The following is a 20,841-nucleotide window of genomic DNA, read 5'->3' on the forward strand; positions in this document are numbered from 1 at the left end:
GGAGATCCCCGTCAACTCCACACTCACATAACTGTCTGACCAATGAGAGAATACCACGAGGACAAGAACCCCCACGTCTATTTTCACACCCACCCACTCCAGTTTGCAGAAAAACCTTCAACAAGCAAATTTCATTCTAACAAGACTCCTCAACTTTCTCTTATCTTCCCTCCAAGCAGCCAAAAACTTTGCTGTTAGCATGAAGAGTTCAGAGACACAACAAACTCCGATATCAGGCTACAAGTTTATCAGAGTTTTCCATAAGCCTGAACCGTGTGCGGGACATTAAATTTGTTTAAGAGAGAAGGAGAGCTCTGCAGAGGAGTCAGATGCACAATGATAAAGACATATACATATATACATAAAGACATATTGGACATTAAACCGACAAACACAAGCTGACGCACAGAACCTTCTCCAACACAATGTGCAGACACAATGTGGACTGAGACAGACCCCACTCAAAATCCTCCACCTGTCGCAACCACACACAAACACAATGTACACAATGCCAGTGTGGACGGTCGTCAGGGTGCGTGACATTTCTTGGATTACCTCCACCTGTTGTCGCCTTCGCTGTGTTGCGTTGTGTTTCCACTCACACACACACACACACACACACACAAACACACACACACACACACACACACGCCAGGGAGGACAAAAGGAAGGTGGACCCAGCCAAAGACAAGGATAAGGAAATAAGCAAAGAGGGGCACAAGACTAATCTATATGTTTTACATTAACTCTGTATCAAAAGGGCTGCATGTAGTGTGGAGGTGCAGACAGGGGCAGCATTCCTGCACGTCTCTTTCAGTCTCTTAGTTAAATAGCCAGTTATTTCTCAGTCGTTGGTGGAGACCAAAACAGAGCCACTTAGAAAAAACGCCTGACAGTTGTAGTCAGGGTGCAGTTTGCATCCATCATCACAGAATTGTAGTTCAGCTTTGGACGATGTCTTATTGGTTCATTGATCAAAGAAATTAATCTAAAAACAAAACAGGGCAAAAGGAGGCCACATTAGTTTCACGTCAATCAACCAGTCATGGTGCCGTTCTCTCAGACGGATATAAAAAAAAGTGACATATCGCACTAACGACAGTGGGTTAGAACAGGAGGTCGCAGGGTCCTTAAACTTTAACCTTTAACCGCTAAATTCAAATCAGGTCATCCTTGAGTCTCAGCGGACATGTGTGCCAAACTTTCCGTTCCTGAGATCTCACGTTTACAAGAATGGCATAGAAAAGTGTTTTTCCAGGACATTATGACGTCACAGTGAACTTGACCTTTGACCCTTCTGGCAAAAAACATAATTTCATGGTTTTATGGTTATAGATGTTTATTTGAATTTTACTCATAATTGACATAGTATGAATTTTTGAGAGAGCACAGGAAATTTGACCTTTGACCTCTAGGCAGTTAATCCTTGAGTCCAAGTGGAAACGATCCTGAAATATCCCGTTTACAGGAACGTAACAGGAACAATGGCTAGAAAAATGTTCTTTCAGGACATTATGATGTCACAGGGAACATGACCTTTGACCTTTGATCAGTTCATCCTACAGTCCAAGTAGATGTTCGAGCCAAATTTGAAGACACTCCCTAAAGATGTTCCTTGGATATCGTGATAAAATGAAAACTGAATAATGGCCAGAAAATAGTTTTTTCAGGACATTACAATGTCAGGGTGAAGTTGACCTTTGACCTTTTGGTTAAAACCTTAAATGTCGTTAGACAATTGCATAAGTTATGTCATAATTAGTGTATGAAATTTAAGGTTATTGCCAAAAACATTTTTGAGAGATCTAAGGAAACTTGACTTGACCTTTGACCTCTAAGCAGTTCATCCTCTAGTCCCAGTGGATATTCGTGCGGAATTTGAAGATATTGGAATGAAATGGAACTAAGTAATGGCCAGAAAAGTTTTTTTTTCCAGGACGTTATGATGTCACAGTAAAGTTGACCTTTGACCTTTTGGGTAAAAATGTCGTCACCTCATTGTTTTAATCATATGAGACATTTATTTGAAATTGTGTCATTAAGAGTGGATGATTTTAGGGGAGAGGCAATGACCTTGACCTTTGACCTTTGACCACCAGTTTATCCAAACAAAGCCGCCGTTCTGGCAAATTTGAAGATATTCCCTCCTGGTGTTCCTGGGATCTCATGTTTACGAGAATGAAAGAGATGAACTTAAAATGACACTGCTCGTTAGCCCCGATCGCTGCATCGACATGACAAAAAGTTCGTACAGTCAACCAGTCGACCGCCATTTTTCTTCGTAATATGACGACAAATCGGCAAAACACGAGTCTGAATGATGGAGTGCTTCTTCCAGCAACTTCAGCCCGAGAAGCTGAGAGCCGTTAAGTACATTTACAGTCTGGCTCGAAAAGGGAGGAGTGCTCGGTGGTGACAGAGTTTACTGCAGTGATGGATGGCAGGTTTCAAGAGTGCATGTTTGTGTTTGGGTGTGTTTGGGTGTGTGTGGGTGTGTGTGTGTGTGTGTGTGTGTGTGTGTGTGTGTGTGTGTGATGGAGAGAAAGGAAATGAGAGAAAAGTGACGCCACATTTCCGGCATCACTTGCATGTCCTTTATTAACTCAAGACACAAGTGGGACTTTGGTAATACCAAGCAGACTGTTATGCATTCTTATCCCTATAGTGTGTGTGTGTGTGTGTGTGTGTGTGTGTGTGTGTGTGTGTGTGTGTGTGTGTGTGTGTGTGTGTGTGTGTGTGAGAGAGAGACATTGTAACGGCTGGTTGCTTTGAAATCCTGGTGATCTAAAGCTCTTTCTGCTGGTGCTCTCGGTGGGTAAGAGCATCAGCTAAAGGCCTCAAATGTCAATGTAATGTAAATGTGTGTGTGTGTTTGTGTTTGTGTGTGTGTGTGTGGAAAGCTTCTCCATGGCAGCAGCTCTCACGGATTGAGCGAGCGGGATGCCATTCCAGACAATCTGCGCCCCTCTAAGCCCGTTACGCAATCAAATTAACAGGCCGGATGGACAGCGCACACACACACACACACACACACACACACACACACACACACACACACACACACACACACACACGCTTGGGATTTGTCAGGTTAGAGGCATAAAGTGCATTTCCGCTGGCCTTGCCCGAGGCTCAAATATCACACACACACACACACACACACACACACACACACACACACACACACACAAAGACACACAGTCACCTTTCAAAGATCAGAGAGTCCCTCGGTAATAAAAAATGTTTGTATGCAAGTATTTAAAATAATCTGACGGGGCCAAACATTTCAAACACACACATGAGGGATAAATATAAGGAGTTAATAGGCTCGCTCACACACACACACTCACACACACACACACACACACACACACACACACACACACACACACACACACACACACACACACACACACACACACAGAGCTGGTGTCCTCAGAGCACTCACAGCCTCCAGGACTGAAACAGAAGAAAAGAGCTCCATCTACAGAATCTATGAACGCATTAACAGACAAACCAAAGAAGAAGACGTCATGTTTGACTGACAGGTGGTTTCTGGGAAGTGTAGTTCAATGGTAACCACTGATTCACAGGCTAACGAGAACAATCTATCGTATCTTCTTTGTAAATCTGAAAACAATATGAAGATAAAAAAAGACAGAAAGACAAATCTAATATGAAAGACAGACAGAGAGGAAGAAAGAGAAAATAAAGATGGAGGAGAAAGAGGATGAAGGAGGAAAAGTGACGGAGGAGAGAGGCTGGTATGATTTACAGCAACTTTATAGGACAGAATGAGAGAGACAGAGAGAGAGAGAGAGAGAGAGAAGGAAGAAAAAAGAGAAAGAGAGAGACAAAAAGAGAGAGAGGGAGAGAAAGAGAAAAAGACTAAAGACAAAAAGAACCCAAAAGAGAAGGAGACAACGTGAGAAAAGGGGGAGAAAGAGAGAGAAACAGAGATAGAGAGGGAGAGAAAGCAAAAAGAGAAAAAATAGAGAGAGAGGGGGGGGAGAAAGAGGGGAGAGAAAAAGAAAGAAAAGAAAGAGAGAGAGCATTAAGAATTGATGAGAGGAGCAGAGGGAGGACATCATCATTTATTCAGGAGCTGGCAAGACAAGATCCTCAATCACAGCACACACACACACACACACACACACACACACACACACACAGATATACACACTTAAATGTACACACAGTATGTCTCAGTCGCAGCAGATGAAGGTGTGTGTGTGTGTGTGTCCTTCGTTGTGCTGTAAGTGATCTACAGAGAAGCTCAGAGGGGATTCAGAGTGAGGGAGTTTATATTCTCTCAGACTGTGTGACTTCAGATCACAACTGTTGGAGAACATAAAGTTTAAAGATTTAAAAACTACATTAAAAAACTCCCAGAGTGCCTTTCTGTGATCGACAACGACACGCTTAAAAATAAGATCTGATAAAAAGTTTGTTTTCTTCTAAACAAGTGTAAATAATTTGTTTCTCAATACATTTATAACAATACCTATAATAATATATACATATATATAATATAATATATAATAATACCTTTTATTATTCTTTTTCTTTTCTTGCTGATGGATTATCACATCTTTACAACATTACATCACTCGCATCATTTTTTGTTAAACTAAATTCTCTCCGTTAGACGAAATCCTTCTCTTCTGGTTATTATAGAACCAAACAGAGGGGGGCGAGAGACATCTACTGACAGTGAGAGAGAGAGAGAGAGAGAGAGAGAGAGAGGGAGAGAGAGAGAGGGAGAGAGAGAGAGGGAGAGAGAGTGGGGGGGTAAAGGGTAAAGAGACAGTGACAAAAAGTGAGATGGGGACAGAGAGAGAGAGGGGGGAGGGAGGGGGGGTTATGAGGAAGGGGGGGCAGCTCGCAGACGAAAAAGTTTGTCGCCATGCCAACAGCGTTACCATGGTAATCCGTCCATAACACACACACACACACACACACACACACACACACACATGAAAGTGATGTTGGACAGTGCAGCCACTGTCTGTGCGCTCGTCCGTCCACGCTCCCTCTCTCTCTCCCTTTCATTCTCTACCTCGCTCTACCTCTCTCTTTCTGTCTCCCCTCTCTTTCCCTTTCTCTCTCTCTCTCTCTCACTCTCTCCTCTTCCATTTTTCCTCTTTTAGTCTCTTTCTCTCTCAGTCTTTCACACCCCTCCTTCTTTGTTTCCCCATCTCTCCCTTCCTTTTATTCTCTCTCCCGCTTTCTCCCTATTCTTCCTCTCATCTGTCTTCTTATTCTTCTCCCCGCCTCTCTCTCTTTCCCTCCATCTTCTTTTGATTCTCTACCTCTCTCTACCTCTCTCTCCTCCTCCCTTCTCTCTCCCCTCATTAGAGGAAATCAAAGAGCTTCATCTGTTGCCAATCGAGCTTCTCTGATCAGGATGAGGGAGCTTCTTAATTACATCACACACACACAGATATGCAGCATGTGAGTGTGTGTGAGCCAGCACCTCTCTCTTCTTTGCCCCACATTTCACATCAGTTTTTACGCTGGTTTGCTGCTTCACACTCTCCTCAGACTCCAAACACAGTTATTAGCATCTCAAACTTAGCACCAGGCGCTAAAAGGAGGACATGTCGACACAAAGAGGGAATAAACCTGCATACATCTGCATTCATACTAAACATGTAAAACTCCATACGATATCATTTGTTCCTCAAAGTCTCCACAGTCAGACATTTTCCTCAGTATCAGAGGTCACAGTGGAAACAGGAAGAGCTAACAGCTGCTCCTGCATGACTCCAATTTCCTGGTGGAGGCTCACTAAAATGTAAACAAGGCTCAGGTGAAACGGAAAGCTATCTCACAAACGCCCTGGCAACAGCATACTTTCTGTTTACATCACACAAAGCATGCTGGGAAACCTGCTGGAAAAAACAAATCACGTTACCTTCACCCCGCGTGAAAGATGGACAAAACAGAAGGACATTTAGATTTCACCCCTCACTCCTGAAACGCTATAGGACGGCTAGTATATATATATATATATATATATGTATAGGGGACCATTTATAACACACACACACACACACACACACACACACACACCTAAAACAATATTAACAGGCTGCGACTACAGGCATGCCAAAGAGAGTCTGTGTGAATCACAAACACAGACAGCCAACAAAAGACAATCTGTAATAACAGTCTGTGTCTCTGCATGGAGTGTGTATGTGTGTGTGTGTGTGTGTCCGGTGTAAGTGTGTGTGTGTGTGTAAACCATACCTGACACTGCCGGTTCAAAATGTGAAATAAAAGTGTCTTCATCGTCGCTCCTCTGCTGTCACAACGCAGCTCAAACTGATTGACTGACCAACTTGTGACAGCACTGAGCGCTGAGGGGAAACACATACACACACACACACACACACACACGCAGGAAAGTCCTCCAGCTGTTCATCGCGGCGATTAAAGCATGTCCTGTCATTGTTTCCCTGGCAACAACATCTGTACAGGAAGGCACACATCTGTCCTTGGAGGCCTCCCGTCAGCCACACACACACACACACACCATGTCACTGTGGGACAGGCAGGAAGACAGAGGACATGACAAATCTTCAACTTCTTCTCCTCTAATGTTCGTGTGTTTATGACTAAGGAGCCTTTGAGGCACAGTAACGTGATTTCCCACAGGTCAGTGAATGCATCGTCTGTGTTAATATCAACACAATGATCCTGTAAAAATGTGATTAAGACAAAACGAACTGTATGAAAGCAACACTAAAGAAGAAAGGTCCGAAGATGCAACAAAAGAGGGAGGAGAGAAAAGGAAAGGAAGAGAGGACAAGAGTGCAGAGGAGATGAGGAAAAAGGGGGAAGGAAAGAGGAGAGGAATGGAAGAGGCTGGGGAAGGAAAGAGGAGATGAAAGAGAAATGAAAATGAAAAGAAGGGGGAAGAGGGAAGGAGAGGAAAGGAATTACGAGGAGGAGAGAGTTGCAAGGAAGAGAGGAAAGAAATGGAGGAAGACAGGAGAAGGAAGAGGCGAAAGGAAGAGGAGAGGAAAGGTGACAGGAAGAGGATAGGAAAGGAGGGGGAGAGGAGAGGAAAGGTGACAGGAAGAAGATAGGAAAGGAAGAGGAGAGGAAGGGTGGAGGAGAGGAGAGGAATTACAAAAAATAGGAGAGGGGGGAGACAAAATAAAAGGGAAAGAATGAAAGGAAAGGAAGAGGAGAGGAGAGGAAAGAGATGAAAGGAAGAGAGGAAAGACCAAAAAAGGGAGAAGAAGGGAGACAAAGGGAAAGGGAAAGGAGGAGGAGAGGAAAGTAAGAAGAGGGAAAATGAGAGGATGGGAAAGAGGAAGGCAAAAGAGAAGGAGAGGGAGGAGGGGAAAGGAAGAGATGACAGAAAAGGAGGAAAAGTGGAGAGGAAAGACCAAAAATGGAGAGGACAGGGGACAACCAGGAAATTGATGGGAAAGAGGGAAGCAAAAAAGTACGCCAGGGAGGAGGGGAAGGAAGGAGGGAGGGGAAGGAAGGAGGAATGGAATGACCCAAAAGGGGAAGAAGAGGGGAGACAAAGGAGCAAGGAAAGGTTAATAAAGGAAAGAAAGAGGAAGGGAAATGAGAAGAGAGAAAAAAGGAAAGAACGAAAAGGAAGAGAGGAAAGGAAAGAAAGAGGAGAGGAGGAGAAGAGGTGAAGACAACATAGGAGGAAAGGAAGGTTAAGATGAGGGGATTGGAAAGAGGAAAGAAAAAGAACTGAAAGGACAAGTAAAGGAGGGGAAGGTCGGGGAGAAAAGAAGCAAAATGTAAGAGGGGAAAAAAGGAGGAGAGAAGAGAGGAGGATGGAAAGGGATTACAGTAGGAGATAAGAGAAGGAGGAAAAGGAAAGGAAAGAAGGGGAGAAAGAAGAAGGGGGAACTAGATGTGGGTATCAAAGGGATGATGTGTGAGGGTGTGAGTGCTGAGGGGGAGCATGAAATTCCACAGGAGACAGAGAGGAGGAGGAAGAGGAGGAGGAGGAAGAGGAGGAGGGATAGAAATGAGTGCAGACGATGGTTTCGAGTGTCCACGCCAAATTCCAGCTCGGGTCAGGTAGACTGTCGAGAGGGGGAGGGTCTCTTTTCCTCTCTCCTGCATCTCACTACCAGAGAAGGAAACTCCCCATCACTCCCTCCCTCCCTCCCTCCCTCCCTCCTTCCTCCTCCTCCCTTCACACACATGTTTAAATGTCTTGGTGTGTGCGCTCCTGCACATATGAGGATTAAATCAGCCACAGCGAGGAGTTTGTTTGGAGTTTGAGGGTCAGTTTCCGGAGCGTTCTCTCACTGCTCCACATCAGATAAAGATGTTGTTTCACTGCTTTTATCACATGAGATGTTTGTCTTTCAGCTTATCACTTTACTGGCTCCATCTTTCCCCTCATTACTCTTTGTAATGACGACAACAACAACAGGATGCTGGTTTATAATTAAAGACGGCACACAGTACACAAGCTCATCTGACATTTACATCTGCGTTTAGAGACTGTTTTAAGAGACAGGTAGTGACCATATTTGGAGAAGAGGGTGGAGCCGGAGACGAGCAAAGAGGTAAACAAACTCAGCTAATGCTAGCGCTTGATTGGTTACTGTCAGTCACAGCTGGTGTCCTCTGTAATCAATAGAAGCAATAATATTTGAAATTGGCGCCATAGCTGTGGAGAGAGTTGTAAAACAGCTCGTGGTTTCGCCCAGTCTACATTTCTACAACACCCAGCATGCATTGCGCCTCTCCCTCTGAAAGGAGCAGCCCAGCGAGAGATGCTGGAGTGAAATATGACCGTTTAGCTGCAGGCAACGGCTCAGAGCGGGACAGAATCTGAAACACGACGAGAATATACCGGTGGATCGTCTAAAACATCTTCGGGTCTGCAGTCGACATTTCAAACCTGACGATTCTGAACGAGACATGACATCGGAGGCAGCGTTCCAGATTGAGGAAGTGTAGTTCAGCGAGCTCCCTGGCCTCCGCCAGATGACGCATTTTACGTAGTCTGGCGAAGGTTTTCCAGGGCCTGTTGGAGAAGTGGATAGCGTCCTCCAAAGGCACAGAGCAAAATTGCTTTTCCTACCATGATGGCATTAGAGCCCCAGAATAGCATGATAGGACTGAAAAAATTGGCGAACTGGCCCTTTAATTGAGATTCTAATTTTGGCTACAACAAATCAGTCTTTAGATAAACTTACTTTGTTACTGACTAAATAGAAAGCCAACTCATCAGAGTGTTTAGAACAAATGTTAAACAAGGCTTGTTTTCAGGCCTCAGTGACGTTTCAATCCCAGTGTAGCCCCGCCCTCAACCTTCCCACTGACTCACACTAGAGATGAGACCATAGACCAGCTTGTTCCTCCTCTCGGCCTTCACACACTCATCATGCTGCACTTTGTTCTTTCAGCTGCTTCATGAAGTTAGTCGTGTTGCTTTGCGACGCAGACGCAGGTTTCATGACCTCTCTGCTGATTATTGTTTCTTCTTCACATCACTTAAACCTGAAACACCTCCAAACAAGCGCTGACGAGCCGTTTCAGGGGACCAGCTCTTCGTCTTCTGTTCAGACGTTTGACTTTAGTTTCTCCCACCATCTCTGTTGTTCACTCTTCCACTCTAAACTGCTGCTGCGAGGTAGGCGCTCATCACCTGACACGCCAGCTCCCCCAAAAGTGAGGCCCAATCCTCTCCATCGCCCCCTGGGGGAGGGGCTGTTAGTTTAGGGAGCGCTTGATTTGATGTGCAGCGGGGCGGAGCATTTTAAACGTCAATATCACTGTCAATCATGTTTATTTAATCGTGGGAAGACAAAATCAGGATCAGGATTAATGTTCGATTAATTGAGCAGCTCGAGATCGAAGCGGTTCATCTGTTTCTCTTAAAGAATTAAAATTGCTCAAGTTGTTTGAAATGTGTTTGTGTAAATCATCTTTAACGAATGACCAGTTTGTGATGGCCTTTTTGTTGTCCTATTTTAACCTTTTACATATCTCATTGATTAGTTAATTCATCATAAATATAAATAGATGATCAATTGAAAAGTGAAAACAGTTATTAGAGTCGGCAACAGTGGAGGATGAGGGGTCAGGAAGCAAGTGCAGGCTTTAAATGACGGTCCTCACAAGTATAACAATGTTAAAGTGTGTTATATGTGTGTGTGTGTGTGTTGTTGTTGTTGCTCTGTGATTGGTCTGTTTCCTGCAGAGAGAGAGAGAGAGAGAGAGAGAGAGAGAGAGAGAGAGAGCTGCGTTCAGGAAAAGCGGCGCCGGGTCACACAGATTACATCATCAACCCATGACCTCACACAATAGAAATACCCACAATGCCTCGTTCACAACACAGACGCAGAGGTCCCCACACACACACACACACACACACACTCCCTGACCCTGCCCAGTACCACAGAGGAAACGTACCAACTGCCTGACAGAAACTGGGACACAAAACTTCTTCTTTCGCTTATTATCTGCCTCCTCGCACACGCACACACACACGCACACACACACACACACACACACACACACACGCACACACACACACGCACACACACACGCACACACACACGCACACACACACACACACACACACACACACACACAATCCCTCCCTCGCTTTGTGCCTCTTCCTATCAATCAATATTTCCTCTCTCGCTCGCTCTCTCTGCTCCCATCAATAACCACTCTCGCCGGCGTGGGTGGGGCGAGGTTTCCATTTTAGGTTTGGGCCTGAGTGCACACACTTCCTCTCTCCCTTTCAAACACACACACACACACACACACACACACACACACACACACACACATACACAAAGGGATGACCACAGATGCAGACAAATACCCGCTGAGTGCCGAACACAAACACTAAAATACATTCTTAGCAAACAAAATGACCCGAACTGACTGCTTTTGTTTTTCTGCTCTTCTCTGGACACACACACACGCACACACACACACACACGCACACACACACACATATCTACAACTTCTTCATCTGAGTTCAGAGGTTGTGACCGTTCAAACCATAAGTGGATGACTTTTTCCAAGGATGTCTCGTCTATCTGATCCCTCACACACACACACACACACACACACACACGCACGGAAACACACACACACCTGAGCTTGTTGATTAAGAGTAGTGTGCCATGTGTTTGTGTGTGTGGGCGTTTAAAAGACGCCAGAGAAAGTCAGTCCAGATGGCCGAAGAAGATTAAACACCATCTGCCAGCGAACGCAACACACACACACACACACACACACACACACACACACACACACACACACACACACACACACACACACGCACACACATATCTGTGAGGTTGTGCGGTGATTTATAAAATATAAAAATGTGTAATAAAGATCGTTACCTCTGTGATCACGGCCTTGTTCTCAGGGAGTAATTCAAGCGTCCTTAAAGAATCTGTCAGAAACAACCGGCTGAGGAGGAAACGAGGGTCCACATGTTGTGTCAGACTTCATTAATCTGTGTGTTTGCAGCTGCAGTGTGTGTGTGTGTGTGTGTGTGTGTGTGTGTGTGTGAGTATTTACCACTGACTCTAAGTCACATTAGCCTGATGGGGTTAGCACAAACAGACAACAAATGTTCACTCTGCATGTTGGAGCTGCAGCAGAAAGGTTCTGACTGAGCTCAACCTGCTGCAGACACGTTTCTGAACTTCTGACCGGATCAGCTGATTCATCAGTTAATCCAGTCAAAGATCAGGTGAGGCAAAAAAAGATCGACAATACATAAAAGATATCTACAGTTCAAAGCGGTGAGAAACAGAGGAGTGTTCCCTGCTCTGAAGCGCTGTGGCCTCTCGGTGTGGACCTCACTGCACGACAACAACTCCTCTCAGCCGGAAGCGAGCGTCGTCAGGTGTCCCAGCATACATCGAGCAGCGAATCAGCCGCTTGCAATTCACAATGAATGATGGGATACCTCCACTCGAGCGAAGGAGTTAAATAATCTCGCGGTCTTGTTCACAGTGAGGGTAAAATGGATCGTGAGATGGACAGGTGGATCGGTGCAGCGTCAGCAGTAATGCGATGTTGTACCGGACCGTCGTGGTGAAGAGGGAGCTGAGCCTGAAGGCAAAGCTTTCTGTTTACCAGTCGATCTACGTTCCAACCCTCACCTGTGGTCACGAGCTGTGGGGAGTGGCCAAAACAATGAGTTTCCTCTGCAGGGTGTCTGGGCTCAGCCTTAGAGATAGCATCAGGAGCTCGTAAATCCGAGGGGAGCTCCTCCTTCTCATCAAAAGGAGCCAGTTGAGGTGGTTCGGGCATCTGATGAGGATTCCTCCTGGGCGCCTCCCTGTGGAGGTTTTCCGGGCACGTCCAACTGGGAGGAGACCCCGGGGCAGACCCAGAGCTCGCCCGAGGGATTATATATCCTGTCTGGCCTGGGAACGCCTCGGGATCCCCCAGGAGGAGCTGGAAAACGTTTCAGAGCGGGACGCCAGGGTCACCTTGCTGAGCCTGCTGCCACGGCGACCCGACCCCGGATAAGCAGAGGATAATAGATGGATGGATGATGGGATAACTCGCGACTCGCTCCAGGCTGGCAGCACACACTTTAATAGCTTTTGTCCCTCACTGTCTCATAGTCACTCATATTAAGAAAACAATGTTATACAGTAAAGTACACAACCTTGTGGGGAGCTGTTTGGATCGGAAAGACTCCTCAGTTCACAGCAACAAGTGACCAGCGAGGCGAGAGGTGAGTGGAGCCTCTGTAACCCCGCCTCTCGCCCAATGACAGCGGGGATAGGCTCCCGCCCCATGCAAAGAACAGGTACCTTGTTTAAGCCGAGAGAGCTGACTCTCAGTTTGTAGCCATGACAGAGGACACAGCTTTAAATATGGATGTTAATGCAAAGAAACGTGGACGCTCCCACATCTTCAACCCTGCAGCACTCTTCAGATTCTGATCAGATGCAGAACACTGTCACATTCTCCCGTCTGGTCCTGAATTATTGCATGAATTACGGCAGCTTAAAGGCTTTTTCCTCCGGCACGTTCAGGAGGCCCACAGATCCGACTGTAATTATACTGTGAGGCCTCCTGAACGTCCTGAAAAACAGCTTTCATGCTCAACAAAACAAGCCCGGATTAATTCCACTAAAAAGAGCTCCACTTGTAATTTTAAAACTTTGACAAGCACCTGAAGGCAGCAGAATATTTAACTACTTTGGTTGACTCATTCACCGTTACATCACTGTGAACTCGGTGACCGAGAGGCGGCTTGTACCGAGAGAAAGTTCACAAACATGTGGACTCTGTCTGAAGCTGTGATGCTTCATGTTGTTTCCTTTCTGGCTGCAGGACTTCTCAGGTCGACCAGAAAACTCAACAAGCTTCGCTGCAGGTGTTCAGCTCGAGACTCGACGCACTCGTCTGTGTCTCAACTCCCTGCGCAGAAACTGTAAAGATACCTGACAAGTGTTCCTCAGACAACACCTGATTGGACGAGCTCACGACTCGTCTGACTGGATTTAAAACGCGGCCACTGTTTCCGACCGGCTAATTTAATTATTCAATCAATCACTTACAGGGTGCTGTGAAGGAAACTGGGTCAGCGGATGAGAGATGCTGACGCTTCTCTTCTCCTTATCAATGCCAGTTATGAAATACAAAGCTTTGTTGTATAAAAGGAAGTTTAATTTTATAGCTCATAAAAATGACTCCTGAGGACACAGACTCTTTTTCTCTCTCAGCTGTTGCTCACAATGAAGAGCACCGCTGGGCTCTCAGATCATGCACATCGCTTTTGTAGTAGCAGGAGAAAAATATTCATTAATTGTAAAATGTTATTTATTTTATAAACAGTTGTGTTCAAACTGTCTCGCTGAAAGAACACAGTTAGAGGGTGCCACTTCAGGGGGACTACAAACGCACACGGGGTCCCCCAAGGTTTGGTTCTGGGCCCATTATTATTTACTATTTACTGCCTCGGACACATGATCAGAAGACTTCCTCTTATTTATACATGCATGATACTGTCGTGTAATTGCACCTAACCCTGCTCAAGCTCCTGCAAATCTTTAGCATGCCTTTGAGAGAGTGCAGCTCTGACCACCTCTGTTCTGAATCACTTTAATAACAGTTAAAACACGTCTGAGAAAATATAGAATTATAAGTTGCTTTTTGCTTCAAAGAAAGCGATAAGACAGGGACGTTAAATCATGTTATTTACCTGAACGTATGAATCAAAGATTTCACTTTCGCTCTCTTTGGCGGCACCTCGTGCTGCAGGTGTGACGTCCACATTCGGCTCCGGTTGTAACTCTTGATTTTCCTGGCTGACGGTCGCTTCCCTTTTCAGACTGTTTGCTTCATCTGAGCGTCGAGTTTGTTTCTTCTTCTTTGGATTTTCACTTCTTGTTGAAGTTGTATCTGTAGTCATCCATCTTTTCTTTGTTTGTTCAGCCATAGTAGATTACTGTTTACTCACAACACTTGCAGAGAGCGGAAAAGCAGCCGCTTAGCTCCGCCTACTTTCTCTGGCAGACCAACCACTGCTGGCTGATGGAGAACGCGTCACTAACTGGGCAGCGTCAGTCTGTAATAATACTATATACTGCTAATGCAAAGGCTTTCATCAGTGGGCCGTAGGCTCAGTCACCATTGTGGAGATCATGAGGACTTACTTACTGGTCCTTGGCAGTTTCTTCAGACTAACGCAGAACGCTCGGCTGTGCTGCTTGTGAGGGAGCTACAGCTCGACTTCATCGATAACAAAGATTAACAACTGAAAATATGTTTGATACGGGAAACAGCGATGCTACCACCACCTGTACTTAATCTAATAACTTCAATTCTATGTTTTCCTTCTCGATACAAGTTTGATTTAGAGAAATAAACTTATAATAGTGGGAAAAACACTGATTTCTCTTTTTGTTGGCTTTGACATTAATGACTCTCTCATCTAGCACCTTACTTTCATCGATTCTTATTGTTACATGATGATTTACCTGAAACCAGATGATGGGGAGGGTGGGGGGATAATACATTATGTTACTGGTCAGATAACAGATACTCGTATTGGTAACGGACGCCCTTTTCACACATGCACTCCTGATAATCCTGAGTTGCCCCTTCACGTCCCTCACAGCTGGACAGTTTCCCTGCTGGACATGGGGACTGGGGTCTTATAAGGCAGGACATGACGTTGAAATTATTTCATCTTCGTCCCTCACAGCCAGACGCTCCTGGATCTCTCCCTCTCTCCAGTCTGCAGACGTCTTTGCTGTCGTGTAAACGATCCTTCTTCTTCGATCTCGGATGTTTTCAATCAGACATTTAAGCAGACACTTCACCAGGAGGCTGCAGGAAAAAGTCTGCATGAAGTCGTGGGGAAAAATCCGTCCATCGCAGCCCGCCTGGACAACGTGGGGAAATGTTCAGGAGGGCAGTGCATGAAAGGGGCTAAAGCAAACCTACACATCTGAGGACGGCCTTTAACAGAACTTATAACACTTGAATCTGCTGATGAGAACACTGCTCATAGTTTGCAGTCCGGCTCACACCATCTCGTCTGGACTCAGTCGGTGCTTAGAGGACGTTTTAAACGAAACGTGTGATGAAATTTACAGACAATTCGTCGTCTGAACTGTTAACCTGCTGTTTCTCGTCTGCTTAGAGTCAGCGGTCAGTGTCAGCCCTCCCCACAGTGAAGAGTGACCTCATCCTGGGTCCAAACATGATACTGTGTCTGTCCATCACACACACACACACACACACACACACGAGCAGCAGCAGATGGCAGCAGATGTTAGTTGGTCCCTCAGAGAGCAGCGATGTTCATAACGCTGTCTGGAAAACATTTTATGCCTCGCTGGGGGCCTTTGTGTGTGTGTGTGTGTGTGTGTGTGTGTGTGCTACTGACTCAACACTGAGCAGTGCAGTCAGTATGTGAAGTGTGTGTGTGTGTGTGTGTGTGTGTGTGTGTTACCGTCTTGCAGTCACATCCAAACCAGGGATGAGGTGTGTGCGTGTGTGTGTGTGCGTGTGTGTGTGTGTGTGTGACACAACGAGCATCACTCGGGTGTGAGTGTGCTCTGATGTAGGCGTTTGAGTGTTCGTGTGTGTGTGAAGGATTTGATAATGGGCGAGTGAGTGTGTCTGTGAATGAATGCTGCAGGAGTGTGTGTGTCCTGTTGTACTTCCATGTTTGTGAGGACCAACGGGGGTTTTAAATCCTGGAAGTGAGGACATCTGTGAGCAGCGATGCAAAGAGCAGTATGAAGATTTAGACCTGGTTTAAAGATAAAAATCTGATCTAGGTTCAGAATTAAATGGGATTGAGTTTAGAGAAGGACAAGGATTAATTAATACTGTCTCTAAAAATAGAGATAAATGTCTGTTAAAGCTTCCAACAGCTTAAATTTAGTCTGTTTTTGTCCGTAAAATTGTCCAAAACCAAAATAAAACCAGTTTATTTTAAGAAAACAAACCAGCCTGAACGTTTAGGGAGCGGAAACTATCAAATGTTTTGCATTTTTGATTGAAAATATTAATTAATTATAATTTACTAATTAAAATAGTTGCTAATAAAGTCATATATAAATGAGCGTCCTCACAAATATAGAAGTAGATGAGTTTCCTTCACACTCGAGACTTCAAGAAGCGTGACACAGAGAGAGAGCTGCCTCATTACCTCAGATTAACCTGAGACACACACACACACACACACACACACACACACACACACACACGCACACACACACACACACACACACACACACACAGAGGTTTCACACTCGGTGGAAAAGTCAGACTCACTCGTTAACAGCTCTGTAATATATTCATCCTCACACACACACGTACACACGATGTGATGTTCATACTGATTTCACCTCCAGCTTCCTGCCTTCAAGCTCGTCTCTCTCTCTGTGTGTGTGTGTGTGTGTGCGTGCGTGCGTGCGTGCGTGCGTGTGTGTGTGTGTGTGTGTGTGTGTGCTGCAGACTCTGGAGAGTGAGGTAATGAGTGCTCAGCTCTTCTCAGACAGTCGATCTATAAACCATCTCCTCTGCATTTAAAAATCGATGCTTGCAGCTGCCCTGCCTGCCGCGGACACACACACGCACACACACACACACACGCACACACACACACACACACACACACACACAGATATAAAGTAGGACCCCCTATCAGCGAGATCCTGTTTTATCCAAGAGGAGACATCGGGCTCTACACCAGTGACGACTTCACTTTTAGGGAGCTGTCATGTCGTCCATCCTCATGTACGTCTAAGTTGAACACATCATCGATAAAAAGACAGAAACGATTCAAAGACTCAACTTTCACCAGAATACTCAATGAGAAGAGGAAACCCGCAGAGCGTCTGAACCAGCGCCATGCGAGGTCGACGCAGTCCACTATCGTCTGTCAGTCTGATGCAAATGTGAACATTAACATTCAAACGTTAAACGTGTCTGCTCTCAGCCGGTCGGTCGCTCAGCTGCACTGCGGATGAAGCTGCAGCAGCAGAGCAGCACATTAAGCTGCTGCTCCCTCAGACGTCAGACGGCCTCACGTTCCAGCAACGTACGACCCGACTGCGGCTCTGCTTTGATAAACAGGAGGTGACAAATCCATCAGTCCGGGTCAGAATCTCATTTGTGAGAGATTTGTGTCAGTCAGACGGAGAGATCGGATGATCAGACAGCCCGCACTCAAAGTGAATTTAAATACAGACACGCGCTGCGGATGAGTCATCTTCTTACTTCCTCCTCTGACAGAGCGCAACAACTTATTTTATCTCTCCCTGTTGTGTAAAGGCATTCTGGGAGATGTATGACAGCACTACAGCTGTGTACTAGTGTTATAGTTGTCGTGTGTTCAAACTGGAAACGACACGTTTAAAAAGGCGACACAGACGGGCTGCAGGATTATGGGCGAAGTCTTAATCACTATTATTTAATAAGTTTATGGGGCACGTTGTTTTGGCTTTGGACGCTTTCTGTTCCATTTTGTGCCACATTCAGGCTCATGGACAAATGTAGCATCAAACTAAGACTTGAGCTGTGTCCCAATCCACGGGCTGCAGCCTTCGAGGGAGGCGGTCAGCGCAGGACGCTCCAGTCGTAGCCTGCGTAGACGTTAAAGCCGAACTGCAACGAGACGATCTGGTCTACGGAGCATTTCCTGTTTGCGTCACTAGCTGTTCCCGCCCTTACCCTTGCGTCACCAAACGCCCCTCCTGTCACCTAGCAACAGGTAGCTAGCGGACTAACTAGCTAGCATAACTATCGTCCAGTGAGTTAACCTATTATCTTAAAGATAATTTGTTTTTGTGTAACGTATAACGCGAGCTATTCGATTGAGTTGAAACAAAAACTTTAACATTTAAAAGTTTCCTCCTCGGCCACATAAGAGTCCGTCATTTCAATTAGCGCGCAATGCATTTTGGGATTTGTTGGGCTGCAAAGGACGCACCTGACTGCAGCCCCTGGACTGGGACACGGCTTTAAAATCAGGTTCTTCACCTGAATGTGGTGCATCATGGGTAATGTCAGTGTGTCTCTGGGAGCTGGATGTCTCTGTGCAGCGTCTCTGTTCTGGATGTCTGACATGACGCTGGAGGACGGGGAGCAGCTCGTTCTCCCTCTCGGCCTTCACACACTCATCATGCTGCACTTTGTTCTTTCAGCTGCTTCATGAAGTTAGTCGTGTTGCTTTGCGGCGCAGACGCAGGTTTCATGACCTCTCTGCTGATTATTGTTTCTTCTTAACATCACTTAAACCTGAAACGCCTCCAAACAAGCGCTGACGAGCCGTTTCAGAGGACCAGCTCTTCGTCTTCTGTTCAGACATTTCACTTTAGTTTCTCCGACCGTCTCTGTTGTTCACTCTTCCTCTCTAACCTGCCGCTGAGAGGTCGGCAGCAGAGTTTTCTACGGGCGGAGCATTTTAAACGTCAATATCACCTTCAGTCATGTTTATTTAATCGTATTTCCTTCAGGATCAATAAAGTTGTCTTATAAATGTAGCTTTCAGTGTTTTTATTGGTTCCCTTTGAACTTTGCTTTTAGGCTGCAAATGGGTCTGCAGCTGGGTGCCATCTCTCAGGAGAAGGCTCACAGGAATTAGCACAACCAAAACAGGAAGTGGATTTTGTTTGTGTCTCGATGGAGAGAGCTCCGGGACCTGAGCAGGTTCAGTTAGCATTTGTTCCTCCTGATAAACAAACCCTGCGTACTGATGAACACCACAGTGGTTTCACTCTGCCTTTATCACCGCGCTGAGATCGCTGACGTTTCGTGGTGGCTGTTTGTCTTTGCAGCAACTTCTTGTTTTGTGCGTATTTGAACAGGTGTGGTACATGTAGGTTATTGGTATGAAACTGGGACACGTCACACGGGACTGCTGCAGCTAACACTGTGAAGTATGAGGGGAAGCGTTGTGGCTGTAAATAGGCAAATAAAATGATACTGTCTCGATTTAAACCGTCAGAAATGAAGCAATACATGCAGCTAGAAATGTGATGTCAAAATACTCATGTACAAACAGGAAGTTAAACAGACTAAAATGATCAGAAGATATGTCTCAATGTTTGTTCAAAACATCATCTCCAGTAATATCACAAAAATTAGAGATAGAAAATCTTTTTTGTTTCAAACACGATCCAAGCGTGCAGAAAGACACCTCACGTTTATGTAGCGAGTAAAGCTTATCAAAGTCTCTTTAGCAACTTTTTACATCAGCCGTTAGCTGCATGCTTGTGTTCCTCCTGACTGTGCACATTTCACAGAGCTGTTACATCAAAATAAAGTGAGTGCACAGTTTGAAAGTGGGACACAGGAAGTGACAGCAGAAGACGAGCTGCATGAGGCTGAGGGGAAGAAGGTTTACCTTACGAGTCAATCACCACGTCTGATGCAAGAACGACTCGTGGAATGATACGGACATGACAAATACATGATGATATGGAGCCGAGCGGAGGATCTGAGGGAGGATTGACTCATGATTGTAATAGTGAGCCACACAACGCTTCACTTTCAAACCGGCAATTATCCTGCAGGAGTAGGCGTCCGTTTTCTCAAACAGAGGACGCGCTATCAAAGAGCTGAAACACACAAGCTCGCACACTTTTGGATGACCGGATGAGCTGTTAACTCGTCAATAGCAGCCTGTCACACACACACACACACACACACACACAGCTGCCATCAGTGAGTTCAGAGTGTTACGATGTTGTCAGTACAAACAGAGCGCTCGCTGTGTTTACAATAAAGCCCATTTAACGTCAGGAAGGACCAGCAGCCTCCAAACACGACCTGGAGCCTCCTCGTTGTTTGATGTGACGTAAAGACTAAGAACAGGAGGTAGACTTACGGTGCAGGCGGGCAGGGAGTCGTCGTCGCCCACCAAGTCCTCGGGGTCGTGATGTGCATCCTGTAACAACACACACAGAGACGTGACACATTAGCACACACCTGACATGCAGCGGTGACGTGGTGATTACTGCTGCTGCTCTCTGTGTGATCCTGTCGGGCGGCTCGACGTCACCGCTTCAGGTCCAAACATGTTCACCTGAGCAACGGCTGAAAACACGTCACTGTGCTGGCTGCTCTCACACGGGAGGCTTGTGTTGTGATATACATTTAATCGTCGTGAAAACCTTAAAGCTACAGTGTCCAAAAACATTTTTATATATAATTTTGAGATTTCTTTAAAGCATCATGCAGTGAAAAGAAGGAAAACTTTAAATTAACAGATAAATAAAAGACGTGCAGGACATCAAAAAAGATCGCACACAAATCCATGCTAGCTGTTTCCCCCTGTTTCCAGCCTTTATGCTAAGCTAAGCTAACCCCCTCCACGCTCGAGTA

The 20,841-nt window shown here is 45.6% G+C and overlaps 1 protein-coding gene across 2 annotated transcripts in view; it reads right to left on the minus strand.

Annotated features, from left to right (window-relative positions):
* rps6ka3b (ribosomal protein S6 kinase, polypeptide 3b) overlaps positions 1-20,841 on the minus strand; it is a 55,227-nt gene that overhangs the window by 26,762 nt on the left and 7,624 nt on the right. For both annotated transcript variants that reach the window (XM_069666927.1, XM_069666926.1), the window contains exon 2: positions 20,345-20,404. In XM_069666927.1, coding sequence (XP_069523028.1) covers positions 20,345-20,404 — 60 coding nt within the window. The remainder of the gene's footprint in view (positions 1-20,344; positions 20,405-20,841) is intronic.

Source organism: Semicossyphus pulcher, unplaced genomic scaffold (assembly GCF_022749685.1).
Source record: "Semicossyphus pulcher isolate SPU_LCO1_2020_fin unplaced genomic scaffold, fSemPul1.0.p SCAF_18, whole genome shotgun sequence".
Classification (NCBI taxonomy): Eukaryota; Metazoa; Chordata; class Actinopteri; order Labriformes; family Labridae; genus Semicossyphus; species Semicossyphus pulcher.